This window comes from Idiotropiscis lumnitzeri, chromosome 6 (genome assembly GCF_059441095.1).
Source record: "Idiotropiscis lumnitzeri isolate Australia: NSW breed Sydney's pygmy pipehorse chromosome 6, RoL_Ilum_1.0, whole genome shotgun sequence".
Lineage (NCBI taxonomy): Eukaryota > Metazoa > Chordata > Actinopteri > Syngnathiformes > Syngnathidae > Idiotropiscis > Idiotropiscis lumnitzeri.
Window position 1 is genome coordinate 20831620 of NC_142396.1, and position 15867 is coordinate 20847486.

Consider the following 15867-nt stretch of genomic DNA (forward strand, 5'->3'; position numbering starts at 1 on the left):
AAACGTTGTGGCTATAATTACAACACTTGATGAATTATTAAAAAAATAATATTAAAAAAATGATAAAAATCAGCTATATCTAAATATTGATTGATATGCTAGAAAATCAAGAAAAGACATTTTTTAAGTCAGCCTCAAAAATTCATTTATGGACATACAAAGCCATCTGTAATTAAAATTTGTTGTTGGACAGTGTACAGAGCAATAGTGTCATTATTTTACAAATCCTGGCAAGATATGTAAACCTAAGATCATAACTTTATAGAGACTTCCTGATCACCTGCATTACATTTACAGACCCCCCTGTAGATAATTAGTACAGGCAGGGCTATTCTACTTCATTGTGCTCTGTGGTCCCAACAGAACAGCAATGAAAAAGATGTTAGATTTAATTTTGTTATAATGAGTAACAGAGATAATTAGGGAAAATTTATTGGCATGAAAAAAATAATTGCGTATAAGTAAAAATTTTGCAATGGTCGTATCCTCCTCCAAATATTAATTCTATTGTGTCTTACAATAATTGAATTGTTTTAGATTCAAGAGTATCGTTGGGATTGGAGTTGGCGCTGGATCGTACATCCTGGCCAAGTTTGCTGTGAGTCCAATTCACCTTTTGCTCGTATATATGATTCTCCATATTTCCTGAAAGGGGGCAACCTGTAAAACCAAAAACTATTTCTTTACTTAGCTGATCTTCCCTGACCTTGTGGAAGGTTTGGTTCTGCTCAATATTGACCCCAATGGCAAAGGATGGATTGACTGGGCAGCCACCAAGGTACCTGACAGATTTAGATTCCAAAACTGGGACATACATGCCTTTGGAATATTTCACAGCATATTGGATGTACTATGAAAACGTGCAATCTATGTCGTTCCTCTAGTTGTCAGGACTGACAAGCGCCCTGCCAGATACTGTGCTGCCACATCTTTTCAGTCAGGTATGTTGAGGAATCCTTGCAGCAGCAGCCTTTTCGGAATAGCCAGCAAGCCATGAAGCTTTCATTTGTGTGCAGGAGGAGCTGATGAACAACACGGAGCTGGTGCAGAGCTATCGGCAACAGATCAACAACACCATCAACCAGTTCAACCTGCAGCTTTTCTGGAACATGTACAACAGGTAGAATAATTGTTTTGTCATCATTTCAATCGAGATTTAAAGTTTAGACAAAAAAATAAAAGCCGATGTTATTGGTCCACGTAAATAGCGCTTACATGTGTTTGTACGTCAGACATCTGTGCTGAGGCTGAGCTAATACGTGACATGATGGCGGAACAAGGTAAACTCATGGGCAGCGCCATCCTCGTTAAAATAAATAAAAAAAGCAGCATTTATTCACTTACACAGTAATTTCAATCAGTGCATATTGCCCTTTCAATTATTAACTTTTTGGTGGCCTTGCCTCTTTAATGAAAGTCAAAGTGTGAGATATAAATCCAATTGTTTTCTGTCTTTTACATGGACTATAAAATGTTATCAAATGTAATGATGCATCAGACTCGGAATCCAATCCAATCATGTGCCTCTGAATCGTAATGAAATCGAATTGTGAGGTATCTATAGATTCCCACCCCTTGTATTGACACATTATCCTGGAAAACTGAGGAGCATCTCCGTAGACAGCCTATTCATAATTATGATGACTTGCAAACTCGACTCCTCGCTCGCAACTCTTTCAACGCGAAGCCACGGCATTAGTTCAAGTTGTCCAAAGGTACTTTTCATAGACAACCAACATGATATTCTACTAATATTGTTCTTTCTAGTCGGAGGGACTTGGAGATGAATCGCAGTGGGACTGTGCTGAATGCCAAAACGCTGAAGTAAGTCCAACACACCTGTCCGTCATGCACAGTACAGTGGCCGATCAATTTGTACTATTTGAATCAATGGATGGAAACTTCACATTTAAGAAGAAGAAAGAATTGGAGAGACAGTCACATTTATCAGTTTTATAAACTAATTATATTAGAAATAATCAATATCTACATTAGCTCAGAAAATGTTTCCAATAAATGCTGCGTTTGTTTTAGGTGTCCGGTTATGTTGGTCGTGGGAGACAATGCCCCTGCTGAGGAAGGAGTGGTGAGTCCGTCTTTGTTCCCTTTCTACATTATCGGTGATCACTGCCCTTGGAATCACTGGAAATGCTGTCCGTTCGACGGCTTGACAGCCCTTCTAACAAATAGCATTGCACATGCTCTTTCCATAGTGTGGTGGTTATGACGCTCACCTAAAACTCGAAAGGTTACTGGTTTGGAACCGGGTGGAAACTAGCTGCATTCTGATAAGGCGGGAATATGGTTTTCCAATTGTCTCCTCTTCCATCCATTCTCAGAAGTGACTCATTTCTCAACTCCATCTTTTGAGAAATAATAACAATAAACTATATTGTAATTTTCTACATAATTCACCATTCATGTAAAAACTGCACAATGAAGAAATGACATTAAAATAACAGTACCACAGCACAAAATCAGCAGTAATATATGTTAAAAATGAGGCACTGTTATTGTCCTGTTATCCTTAGGCATTATTTAGAAATCATAAAAAAAGTCCGACTGAATATTTAGAGTTAGGAAGAATATTAAAGAAATGTCATTTTTAATTTTGTATCTAATGGGGATGTAAATCACAAGAAGTATTGTTGACATTTATAACCTCATCTACATCAGGGGCCACCAGGCCCCACAAACCACATGAGTAATGTTACATTGTGATTTCCTGGGAATAGAATATATAGAAGTGATCATTTGGAAATGTAAACACTCGTACAGATTTGTTGATGGACAGGATGGTTCCATTCGTCTCTTGCCGAGAGGACACGACGTCCACAATTTCCAAAAACAATTTGAAATGTGGACTCGTCAGACCAAAGAACACTTTTCCACTTTTCATCAGCCCATCTTAGATGAACTTGGGCCCAGAGAATCTGGCGGCGTTTCTGGGTGTTGTTGATAAATGGCTTTAGCTTTGGATAGTAGAAATTGAAGTTGCGCTTTGGGATGTAGTGCCAAACTAACTACTATTTATTGACGTTGGTTTTCTGAAGTGTTCATCCTTTACACATTGATGTTTTTGATGGATGATTGGGGTTGTAGAAATGTTTTTTTTCACTCAGAAATAACAAACTATTAACTAACCCATAACCTGTAGTTAATGCCCAAATCCTAGAGTGGCTTATTTTTAAATGTAAAAAATTATGCAAGTACAAATGTACTCAACAACTATCTCATCTTAGAATTTCGGAGTGAAAAAATCTTTACTCTGTGACGCTGGTTATTAAGTAAGAGTATCATTCCAGTTTTTTCCAGTGTAACAACAATCAAGCGCATGTCACATGACCAAACAGCGGAGCAATGATTGGTCGTTACCCGAGCCGTGAGCAACGATGATGTCAATTTCAGTCGACAGCAAGTGGCAAAATGGCCGCTCCGTGAGATGGAGAAAAATGGATGGATTTTACTCCTTAGCTCATATTCCACAAAGGCAATATTAATCAGAATGCGGCTGTTCTATGCAGTGTAATTTATGTTTGTACGTTGGATGTAAATGCAGTTGATGACTTCATTTCCTGCACAAAACCGATCAGTCAGACAGCCTTGGCAAAACTTACCACAAGCATATACTACCCTCTTATTGTCATGTCTGTTTGTGCGAGTGGGTGTCTGCTGTCTTCATAAAAGTGTGTGCGTGTGTAGGTGTGTGTATGCATGAATGCGTGTGTTCTGTAAGGAGCCAGATGGTCGTGTTTTGACTCGATTTGAAATGGTGCAAGTAGTGTAAATTTGCTTCTGTGTTAGTTGATCTCCTGGATGCGAATCCGTAAATCAAACCTCTCGTTTCAAAAGCAAGAGGAATAAGATGGAGCCAGAGTGGGAGGTGAGAAGAAGAGAGATGTTGCTTAAGCAACTGCAGAGTGATGGCGAGATAAAGCAGCAAGTTCTTAGCTGTGACAGATGGAGGTCATATCCACTGATGTGAACAGTTGAGGCAGGTTTTGCTTCTAAATATATGACATGTCTTTTACTTGGACTAAACAAAGGGTGGGGAGAGAAGGGAACATGTTAACAGAAGCTAACAAACATGTTTCATTCAATCTATTTGGGGGATTTGGATTAAACACAGCCGGATTCAGTGAGCAAAATCCTGCTCTTTGCGGATAGCAATTTTAGTGCGTGTGCGTGAGCGTGCATGTGTGTGAGCATTCGTGAGCATGTGTGTGTGTTCTCAGCCCAGTGGAATGAGTCATCACTGCAGCACACTGCAGTATCTGGGTCATTCGTTTTCAAATGGACTCCACAGCATTCATATTGCCAATTCATTTGCAATGCATTGTCTTTTTCAAAGTTACAGTCCAATCACAATGGCATCAGACATTTCTTATGAATGACATTGCTTATTTTGTTTCACTTTCTCCCAAGGTTGAGTGCAACTCCAAGCTTGACCCAACCAACACCACCTTCCTGAAGGTAAACACTGTGTTTGTGTGCCCTCATCTGAATAATAATGTACAAGGAATATGTATAACACAATGACCACTATTGGCACATTTTTTATTTTTTTTATTTATCTATGTATGTATGTATGTATCTATCCATATATATATATATATATATATATATATATATATATATATATATATATAAATAGATAGATAGATAGATAGATGTATGGGCGTGTGTGTTTACTCATTCCATTTGGTACATGGGGAGGCATTTTTTGCAGTACAAAAAATTATTTTGTTATATTTAGTGTCATAGATGAAGTGGACAAAAGTCAATGATGGAAAAATTACAGATACAAGCAGACATGAACTTAGACTATGAAGCCATTAAGAAGTGCAAAAACTGGGTTTTCAGTTACTTGGTTCATGCTGATTTACTTTTCTTGTGACAGATGGCTGACTCTGGTGGACTACCTCAGCTTACACAGGTAACACATTAACTCTTATCGCAGAACATGAGCCTCTTAAAAAAATACTAAAGTTTCATGTGGGTATCTTGTTTTTGCAGCCTGGGAAGCTCACTGAAGCATTCAAGTATTTCCTTCAAGGAATGGGCTACAGTGAGTATCCTGACCTCAAGTAACTACTACAGGAGAGACTTTATCTTTCGAGCTGTATTTTCTATGTTGATAAAAATGAACCTAAGCAACAGTATTCAGTGTTTGAGGTCGGGTTTTTTTTTTCAGAGAGACACAACTTGTATTAATGTTGGCCTCTGTCTCCCTTGCCCTGTTCTCTCAGTCGCTTATGTGAAGGATCGGAGGTTGAGTGGAGGGCCAGGTACTTCCTCCTCCACATTCACCTCTGACCTCTCAATGCTGCCTTGTATGATGCTCTTTTCAAACATTTAATTTTGTTTTAAATGCAGTGTTTTGGGATGTTGAACATTTTCTTCTTTTTTTATTTGCGAACCCCAAAAGGCTCTCCATCTCTAAATATTTTTTCCTTTAATGGAAAAATATACAATCCTTTTTCCCCTCCCCTCATCATGCCATTTCCAAAACTGCTCTTTGCATGGCCTTTTACTGGCTTTGGCAAGGCCTTGCTGATTGCATTCATTACAAACACAAATATTTCTAAATTCCAACATGCAGAACTACAATCAATATTATTATTTATATGCATATGTAGTTCTAGTTATATAGATACTGTAGATTCAAATAGTTCGCATGTCTTCTCAAAGGTGTCAAACTCAAGGCCCAAGGGCCAAATTTAGCCTGTTGTATTATGTTATGTTTCCTACATAAGCAAATTTACAAACATTCTAAAAAAAGGCAGCGCTCACTCCGCATTATCATAAAACAACCCGCCAGTTCCTCAACTGCATGCTTCTCCTTATGCATTTGTGAGTATACCGACAACATCAACAGCTACATCTACCAAATCCAGGCTCTTGTTTGTTCACCTGCAGTGAAAAGGAGACATATTAAAATTCCCTCAACAGCATGACCTTCCCTCATATCAGTAATGTGAAGCACATGAACACAAGTTTGTTCTTTTCTTTACCCGCTACCTGTTTCTGCTTCCTCTCCCAGTGCCTTCCGCCAGTATGACTCGCCTGGCTCGCTCCAGGACCGCCTCCCTGACAAGCGCCAGCTCCATGGACGGGTCACGCTCTCGTGCCTGCACCCACTCCGACAGCACCGAGGGAGTCGGTGCTGCCACCCACACTATGGAAGTTTCCTGTTGAGGTGTCAGAAAAAATCGGGGAAGAAGGGGTGGAGAGGGAAAGGAGACTGCATTTGGGTATTCATGTGAAGGGATGAAGTAAATAGCCATGATCGCGCTCTCTGTCTTCATCCTCGATATCCTTTGTCTTCTATCTTTTATCGTCCTATATTGTAACAGAACAGTTAATGTGCAGTTACAGTCAGAAGTATACATGCATTCATTCTGGGCATGACTGTCACATTATTTTGTACCTCTCGTGATTGATTTGAGTTTTCTTTATCCATGCTGGGAGGATTCTTCATTGACATTTAAGAACATGAAATGAGTGTACGCATTTGAATTTATTAAGGATTTTCTGTAATCCACACAGAGTCCAAAATTCTTTATACAGACTAATATCTGCAGTACATACATTCTACTAAGTCTTTTAAGATGTGGTGATGAAGGTACTTTGAAGGTCCTTCGAATGGACAGGGCTAAGCCCTATTAATTTGTTGTTAGTCATCATGATTCACTGAAGTAGGTCGTTTCCCTTCGCCAGACCTGAACCCTTTTGAACATTTTTGATTATGAATATAAGCAATCAATCTAACTCTGCTATGAAGTGTGGACAGATAACAAGTCACAATTATGCCAGAAGATTATGGATGGCTACCAAAAGCGTCTGTTTGATGTACAACTCCCAAAGAGATATTTGAGTATTATTGGTGAGTGTCGTTGGTACAGTATTGCAGGATGTATGCGTACTTTAGACCCATGTGGATCAGAGAAATTCCGAAATAAACAATAGATGCACTCAATTTGTGTTTTTAAATCTCCTTGACGGCACACTTCCAATGAATCATTAAAATTCCCCAAATAAATCTGATGTTTATGCCCATGATTGAGTGTTTGGAAACTTCTGAACGCGACTTTCTAGCCCACTACTATTCCCGAACCCACCTTCGTAATACTCACAAACTCACTCTTGTTGCCCAGCACTTAAATTTGTACTCTTGACTGTCTCATAGTTGTGTTTTCTAAGTAACCCCTTATTGGCTTGAGCTCCTTGCGCCCCCCCCCCCACCAGCACATACACAAAAACACATACAGTAAACCATTTCTGTAGCAATATTCAATATAGAGCTGCTCAAGTAATGATATACAAAAAAGAATGTGATGAAGTCAAGGAACCTGTGCGGAAATGTGTTTTGTATCAGCTCTTTATTTTCATGGTGGCCACAGGATGTCCAGAACACAATACTGCTTTAAAGCTCCACTTAAGTAAAGTGTGTTAGGGGTTGTGCCGACTAGTTGACTTGTCGACTTTACTTTGCAATGACCTTTGGACCGTGATGTCGACTAGTTGCTAATCACATTTATGGCTTGAGGAGGAGGCAGAGCCTCTTACAGCAACACACAAACGCGCTGAAAAACATTAGTACGACACCTTAATTGATTTGAATTGTCTTCTGTTCCTGAATGTGCAGTTTTGGTAGGCGAGGAAGAAAAAGGGGGAAAAGCCAGACTCCAGAATGATTTTGAACAACTTTTTATCAAAAGTAGATGGAGAATGGGGAATGGTTCCACCACCCCCAAAAAGGTCCATAATTATCCTCATTGAGGTCGTGGCTGTGTTGGCGAAACACCATAACTTTCCATCATGCAGAATCCACTGCTGTGCTAGCAAAGAACATGGACAAGTTTCCTCATTTGGCCAAGTTGCGCAGACTTGTGCAACTTGTTACCTGGCTATCTCAGTGGGAAACACGATGAGCAAGAGAATTTATTTTCCCTGGCTGTAAACACCATCATGCTGCAACGGATGAGGCATTACCCAGTTTGTGTCAGTGCGCTTGTGTGCTAACTCATGTTTTGTGTAAATTCGTTATATGAGCCGTATGTTATCAGTGAACATAGATTATTGCAAATCATTCCCTCCTCCTGTTTTTTTTTTTTATTATAGTACTATAGTGAATATACTGTTTCAATGAGGTCACTAGCTACTAGTTGAGGTCAACTTGACTTTCATTGCGTTAGTGTTGATAAAAAAAAAAAAATCAAAGTCGTGCAACCCTGAGTATATAAATCAGAAGCTGAAGCCAGCTCATCATTTTTATTTGCTTCTTTATAATGCTCAATTTTACAACGATGTGGCCAAAGTATTCCCATATACTATATTCAACACAGACACATGATGCCTGATGTAAAGTGAAATGAGCTATTATAATGTATGCATTATGATGACATCTTTAGCAAATATTGACTCCAAATTCAATGTATTAACGCTGTTACTGAGTGCAGCTTTAAGATGTGTGCCATTTCTAAGTCTAAGACAATCCACAGCAGTAATATGGTGTAGAAATGTGTTTAGTATATGCATGTGATGTGTAATCTTAGGCTTCTTCATTATGTGGGTAGTCTAGTATGAGGGTGGTTACTTTAATAGAGCCGTGGTTGTAACTGCGATTGTCAGTCTGTAACTCCACTGCATGGTTGTGGTTCTGGTTGTAGTCAACGCTTTGTGGTCTCCACTATGACAATCACATTCAGATCAATACCAAACACAACCGGTGGGACTGAGGCAGCACCAGGCTTGTCCCAAAAAAAAAAAATCCATACAATAATCTAAACACACTTTCCTTATCGCTAATAGACCCTCTTCTTATATGTACCAAAGCTACATTGTACAATATACACACACACATGCATACATATACTGTACACGCACTTAATATAAATAAATTACAGTATATACATAAAAGCTAACTGCATGAGCTCAGTGTTGAAAGGGAAGTGTATGATCAGGAAAAAAGGCATAAATAGTCACACACATAGATTAGTTGATCACTTCGGTGGAAAGTCAGTATTTGTTTTGATGTGCTATGTGACCATAAAGTCATCAGTAGAGTATGTATGTACTTAGAGCTTTATTGTAGGGAGGTTGTGTGCTGTTGCCTGCTGTTATACTGGGCCACAAAGGCTCCCCTGGTTATTGGATGATAAATGTACAGTGTCAATGCACCATAGTAATCAATGTCTCCTGTGTTCAGGTCAGGCATAGCATTCAATTGCTGAGGTGTGCACATCTCTGAGATGGCCTGTGAGAAGCGGGGCTGTTTTGGAGCCATTTGGGCACCAAGCTCAGAATGTAGGGCAACCCCCAACCACCTTAAAAAAAAAAATACTCCCTTTCCCGAAAAAAGGTGCCCCGATTCTCACAGGTGAACCCAGTTGCACCCTAAAGGGCTATCAGCTGAAGTCACTTTTATTAAAATGTCTGCCACTCTGCGCTCTGAGGGACTGACACAGACAGAAAAGAGAATGTGATTTTGTTGAGACTGGAGAGTAAATTGTGATGGAAGGTTATGTTTTAAACTGTATAATTCATGTAAAGTTCAAAATACTCATTCACATGAAATTTAGGAGTTTGGATATTGCATGGAAAACAAACACCACAATCATTTGCATGGAGTGGAGGATGTGTGGGGCGTATAAAAGACTTTCAACACAAACTGTCCAGGGGGGGGGGGGGGGGGGGGCAACGGGGTATGGTGTTCTCCTGAATGTATTTTGTCCCTTTTTTGAAGTGCTGTACAGTATTGTCACCCTAAACCTTATCCTCCCGGAATTTCTGCACTATACTTTGTACCTCCACTTGAGCCAACATTAACGACTTTATGATTCCCCTCTACAAAAGTAGTCGAGGTGACTTGTGCTTCGGCACTGAATGAGTTTCGACCTTGGCCCTCCTTGCACTTGTAGATATATTTTGTTTTTATTTCTAGAGCAGGTTACTAACACAAAACACTGAGTCGAGGTTCTGGTGAATTTTCTGTTCTTCTTGCCTTTGTGTTATTAAACGCCATCAACAAGGTGAAACCTTATTTTAGTAAAGTGATTTGTTCATGTGTATTAAAACAGTTATTCTTCTTGCTGTCATTAGGATTAATTTCACTTGAGCAATAAGTTTTTTTTTTCTTGTTTGCATTGTTTCATAATGTCTTCCCTGTGAGCGGTCACAACAATAGACAGATTCTTTCCTGCTTGGCTCTCATATGTGATGTTAAGTTGAAATATGTTACGTATACTAATATATATACAACATAAGCTGTCACTGTCCCATGTACTAATTAAGTAACAAGTTATAAATAAAGACTTAATGTCAGCATTTGCCGTGTCCAATGTATACAAATTAGAATTTCTTTTCACAATCTGTGTTCAAGTGGGGCGTTTCTGAGCTATGGCTGCTCGATGATGAAAAAAATATGAATCAGGATTATTTTAGTAATAATTGAAATTAAGATTATTTGTTTGGTGTACAAAACAAAAAAATATAAATGGAGACAATATTAAAACAACTCAAACTTATTTTATTTTAAGATTAAAAAAGGTGCAAGTGTATAAATTGGAGTATGGTTTCCTTGTATAAACAGTGCATTGGGGTTTACTTATAATCTCTCTCTCTCTCTCTCTCTCTCTCTCTATCTCTGTATATGTATATCAAGCACCTTACAGTGATTTTGAAATGATTACAAATAACAGTAGGCGGTTGTACTTATCCTTTCAAACTCTTTAATGTCACATCTTTTTGCGCATGGTAGTAACTTTTTTAATTATTTGGAAATGTTTTAAGCTATATGATGTTGATGTGTTCATCAGAAGGACTGACAAGGTTAAATGTCTTGAGGGATAAAATTAGAGAGAGTAGAGTGAGATGGTTTGGACAAATCCAGGGCGGACATAGTGATATATCGGTAGAAGGGTGATGATGATGATGGTGGAAATGCAAGCAAGCGAGCTCTAGGAAGACGAAGAGAAGGTTGGTAGAAGGTACTCAGGGAAGACATGAGGGCAGTTGGTGTTATTGAAGACTGCAGGAGAGAGACTTGGCAAAGGAAAAGGATGATATGTTGTAGCAACCCCTCATTGGACAAGTCGCAAGAAAAAGAAACTTTATTATCAGGTTATTTGGGTTATGATTGTACTATTTCCAGTATTTATTCAAATAAAACCTGATAGGATACCATGTAGGCATCACAGTACACGTGCAACATCTGGTCCACTGGGCTGTAATTTAGGAAGTAAATGTTAGGACACATCTTGTTGATGAGGATGCCAAGGTTGAACTTCTCCACTCCCGTTGAGGTGTCAAATGAGTAGAAGATCTCTTCCACGTCCTTATTTACATAACGTGTCGCGTAGAGAATACCACAGGCCATGAAGGTATTGGTGACTGCCTGCTTATAGACGGAGGTGTGCCAAGTTTGATTGAGCATAGGTGGAGGTCCTTCTTCCACTTTGGACAACAAAAGATTACCAAAGTGTTCGGCTGAGGAGTAGATGAGCCACACACCTGACTCATCTGTTGCAAGGTCAATATCAGTGTATGAGTAGCATTCACCTAAATGGCAAAAATTTCCCTTTGAGTTAAACCTGTAGAAGAAAAAGGTTTATTTATTTGTTAACAGGCAATCTTCAACATACAGTTAAATATTTAGCGTATACCAGGAGTCACCAACACGTTGCCCGCAGGGACCAGATAAAATACAATCATCACATGATTAGCCTGCGAGCCTATTGTAGAAATAGTTCACCAGCTATGTGATGTTGGCCTTCATTTATTGATAAATGTGTCAGATTGTTCAAACTCTAAATGTAATATCAGCGTTGGATTCACGCCACGTGCGTACCGACGCATTATTGTCACACTTTTGTGCGTATAATGATGAATCAGAATGCATCCTCGCACTATTTACATATGATGCGCCCATATTTACCCCAGAAAACTGTTGTCCGTTTGACACCTCTCAGCCAATGCATGGAGGTTTAAAGTTTGGAGATATCAAAATTTTGATTTTGAGAACATTAAGCCACATTAAGCTTTTATACATTAGGCATTTTCAGACAGTCCCAGGACTCACAGACAGTTGCAACTGAACAGCAATTGGGTAAAAGTGTTGGGAAGTAGCAATCACAATTATTTAGAACATTGGTCAACTCATTAGCAAATTCTCGATTGACGTTATTACGGGTAAAATTATTATTGGTGTTTATATAATGATTGTAGTTTCAATATGTTGTGAATCTTGGGTAAAAGATGCGTTTTTTAAATATTGTTTCAGAAGCTCATCTTTCATTATTTGTGCATACGCATGGTCTGAGGATGTTCTTAAAAAAAAACAAAAAAACAACGAAGAAATTAATCACACATTAAATGTGCACGCACGTTTTACGCAGAAATTGTTGCGGACTCACATTAGTAAATGAGGGCCAATGTGATTTTGCGAAGAATGTTGTGGACGTGATCATTTGAAAATATCAACACTGGCAGAAAGTGTTACATATTAATATTTACGTGGTTCCTAATCATTATGAGAAATCATTCAAGTGATCAGTATCTTCACATACACAAATACTGTTAATTAGTAATAATATTCAGATGCGAACCAAACTGGTAGCCATTCGCATTAATCAGCACTCAAGAAGTAGATCTCAGTTTCAAAATGTTTGGTGACCCCTGGTGTAAAATATAACAATACAATGGAAAATAAATACCTGGTGTCTTTGGGTAACTCTAGGGTGGAAACGGTTTTGGACGCTATGTTGAACTGACAAAGTCGGGCACTGTTGTAACAATTGTAGTACAAGGCACCGCCATATAGAACAACATTTGGTCCCTGAATGGTGTTGGTGGTTGGATTGGAAGGATGGATGATGAAATTACCTGCAATGAGACAAGGATACCTTAGTTTAACAGTCACATTCTCAATGGCTCAAAGAAACTTCCATCTTAATCCAGACTAGATTCCCAGGCACTCGCAAAAAAAATACAAAAATTATGTGGCATATGAGGCAAATGCCGAAAGGAGATGGATTATGTTCGGACAACCTCTATGATTCTTGTAAAAATCTGTACTGAAATTTCAAATTGTGGTGAATAAAAAAAGTGCAATACTGCAAGCATGTTTTAATTTCAAAACCCATTTTTACAACAACTTGACCAAAAGTTGACCAAACTTGACTTCAGATTTCAAAATTACAGTATGTAACCATAAACTAAAAAAAACTAAAAAAAAACTAACACATTTTTTTTAAGCCTAAATGCATGCTATTTTTTTAATATAATTCTATCCACATGGTGCACAAATTTTATTGCAGCAACTTCTAAGTAAATATATTTGGTTGAATCTTATGTACAAGAAAAAAGTCAAGCAAGAAATGAAAAACAAACTGCTTTATGATGATCACAACAGTGGAAATGTAATTATTAATGGTAACGTGTGAACACACACTGATGTGAAAATATTCGTACAGAGTAGGGATTGGTTGCCTCATTTGCAGAACAATGGTGAAGAATAGTGAAAAAAACTGGTCCAACCGCTTGGCTTGCCCTTTGGTCATAGAAATTAGAAAATGCAAATTACTGGGCGGTTCACTCCTGAGTTAGGATATTAGTCCAAAATTAATCCTGCGAATGGGATGCCCTTCAGGCTCAAAAGGTAAAAAAGCCAAAGTTAAATGTGTCAAATATTTTGACTCGATCAACGACAAAATTTATACGTAATATGTTTTACAGCCCTAATATATACAAGTCGCAGTTAAAAAGTCCCAAAGAAAATGAACATGATCAAAAAGATTTCAAGCGCACTTGCACCTACAGCCTGAACTATGATGAACAACTCGACATTTTTCACTGTATGACATTGAAACAGAAGTGAAACCAATATGTAGATATCATTGGATTGGATACATTTTCAATAGATATGCTTTTGAATTCAAGATGATGGAGTGATCCTGTATACCTGGTATCTTCATTCCTACAGTCAAAGAGCTCAGGCTGGAATAGAAAGTGATGTGGTTGGCATATATGTTGTTGAGATTTAGTATCAACCGCCAATACCAGTTCCCTTTGCCCAACTCAGGTTTCGGGTCACGGCCCCAGCCTCCATACTTGTGGTTCACAGTTGATTCTCCTGTTGAGTAGAATCTTGGCCCAGTAATGTTCACAAATTTGCCGTGTGGACAGAAATCTACAGAAAAAAGGAAATTGATGCAGGGATTACATTTTATTTTTACAATAACCAACTAATTGCAATACAAAATGTCTACTGAAGAGGAATCAGAGGAGTAAAATGAATCATGTTTTCTTGTTGCTATGCCCTCGAGAGACAGTTGAAAATTAAGTTTACATACTGTCTGGATGATGTGTGGGCTGTGGGTTGAGTTCATTATCATTCCTGCACTCGTCCAGGGCTCTTTTCAGGCGCTGGTTGTCTTTACGTCTCTTTTCTACCTGAAGGGTGTCATATTGCTCCAACTCCTGCAGCTCTGATCTTAAGTGCATCAGCTGAGACAAAACAACAAAGGTTTGAATGATTAGATCAGTGAATTTAAAAATGAACAAACATTCAACTGAAATGTGAAATGAATGACATGACAGTAGTGTCTTTCTACTCCCCCTTTTTGCAGGTTGCAGGTGTGGACCACTATCATGCGACAACAAAGAGGGAAAGTAGACTATATTGGAATTCCATGTGCTGTATGTTTTATCTAATATTGCAAGTCAGGCATTCCAAGTGAATCACATTAACTACTGTTCATCGTCTGTCTGTCTGTTGTCTCAATTGAGCTTCAAAAAGTCGATGAGCATCATAAGATTATTTTTTTTTTTAGTATGTTAACTGAATGTACTTAAACTTCTCATAGATGTAATCTTACCTCTCTGCCAGAGTCAATTGTTAAGTGCCGGTATCCCTGTGTGGTTCTGTTGAGCCGCTCAACCATATTCTTGATCTCAAAAAGTTCATTCTCTATCACCTGAAGGCTCACAACTCCATAGAGCTTGCCATCATCCTCCTTCTCCAGTATTGACACATCTTTAAGTAGTTGGGGCAGACGGAACTTCAAACCAAGCAGCAGACTTTCAAGTTCCAGAGCCTGCAGAAAACAAACACAATTGTTCATTTGTGTACAATTTTGAATATCACAGTACAGACAGACTTCAGCTCGCATCATTTGTGGCTTGTTACCTTCTGTGGGGTGACAGTGTGAGAGCATTTTGATGCATTGTCGTTCACTGAGTGGAGAGTCTCATGAGGGAACGTCTTCTCTTTGTTTGTCAGCTCACACATACAACGATTCAACTGACAAAACCAACAATTTCCAAAAACAGATTTAAAAAAGAAGAAATGGTGAAATATTATTTCAAATTTTGGAGCAAGGCAGTATACTTTCAAAGAATATATCTCACCTGTTGTGTGATGTTGAACATAGAACACAGGAGAAGGAGTGTGTAAAGCTTCATGATGGCTTACAGAAGAGTGACTTATTGGCATTGAATGAGGCATATGAATGATGTGTTGCATCAGGGACACATCCTCTCAACGATTCACTTCCTCCTCAGGTTTCAGTTCAAGAAATTGTGGCATTGTTTTGGATGTGAAGAAAACTGATGCAATCCAGGTATGCATCTTGTACTAAAAAAATGTTTCACATAAGTAATACACCATCATCATAATTCACTTAGTAAGTAGATAATAATATTGAAAGACAATTACAACTCACAATACTGATAACACTGGTCAACAAATTTTTACTACATTTTTTTCAGAGATGCACGAAAACATTTGATATTTTTTTTAGATTATTCCGATTATTCATGTTTTTTTCTAGCACAACAGATTTTCATAATAATAAAAAAAAATAC

At 38.4% G+C, this 15867-nt stretch overlaps 2 protein-coding genes across 6 annotated transcripts in view; one reads left to right on the forward strand and one right to left on the reverse strand.

Moving 5' to 3' along the window:
• Nucleotides 1-10329, forward strand: part of ndrg4 (NDRG family member 4) — a 42554-nt gene extending 32225 nt beyond the window's left edge. For 3 of the 5 annotated variants that reach the window (XM_088299217.1, XM_088299218.1, XM_088299220.1), the window contains 11 exons: nucleotides 538-598; nucleotides 692-778; nucleotides 885-941; nucleotides 1017-1120; nucleotides 1768-1824; nucleotides 2035-2086; nucleotides 4426-4473; nucleotides 4901-4936; nucleotides 5017-5068; nucleotides 5250-5288; nucleotides 6044-10329. In XM_088299217.1, coding sequence (XP_088155343.1) covers nucleotides 538-598; nucleotides 692-778; nucleotides 885-941; nucleotides 1017-1120; nucleotides 1768-1824; nucleotides 2035-2086; nucleotides 4426-4473; nucleotides 4901-4936; nucleotides 5017-5068; nucleotides 5250-5288; nucleotides 6044-6198 — 748 coding nt within the window. In that variant the 3' untranslated portion in view covers nucleotides 6199-10329. The remainder of the gene's footprint in view (nucleotides 1-537; nucleotides 599-691; nucleotides 779-884; nucleotides 942-1016; nucleotides 1121-1767; nucleotides 1825-2034; nucleotides 2087-4425; nucleotides 4474-4900; nucleotides 4937-5016; nucleotides 5069-5249; nucleotides 5289-6043) is intronic. The other 2 variants (XM_088299219.1, XM_088299222.1) reach the window with 1 other exon arrangement.
• Nucleotides 10330-10716: 387 nt separating this feature from the next.
• Nucleotides 10717-15506, reverse strand: LOC148335868 (olfactomedin-4-like). Its single transcript, XM_088299216.1, has 7 exons — nucleotides 15412-15506; nucleotides 15191-15304; nucleotides 14880-15098; nucleotides 14355-14508; nucleotides 13964-14191; nucleotides 12717-12885; nucleotides 10717-11594 (listed from the first exon to the last, which is right to left on the reverse strand). Exons 1-7 carry the CDS (start codon nucleotides 15463-15465, stop codon nucleotides 11159-11161), a joined length of 1374 nt encoding a protein of 457 aa, XP_088155342.1. The 5' UTR covers nucleotides 15466-15506; the 3' UTR covers nucleotides 10717-11158.
• Nucleotides 15507-15867: the final 361 nt, after the last annotated feature.

Coding starts and splice junctions, on each gene's coding strand:
- LOC148335868 (XM_088299216.1), bottom strand. CDS start 15,465: ATGAAGCTTTACACACTCCTTCTCCTGTGTTCTATGTTCAACATCACA. Junction 15,305..15,411: donor TGTTCAACATCACACAACAG/GTGAGATATATT, acceptor TGGTTTTGTCAG/TTGAATCGTTGTATGTGTGA. Junction 11,595..12,716: donor GAGTTACCCAAAGACACCAG/GTATTTATTTTC, acceptor TTTCTTCTACAG/GTTTAACTCAAAGGGAAATT.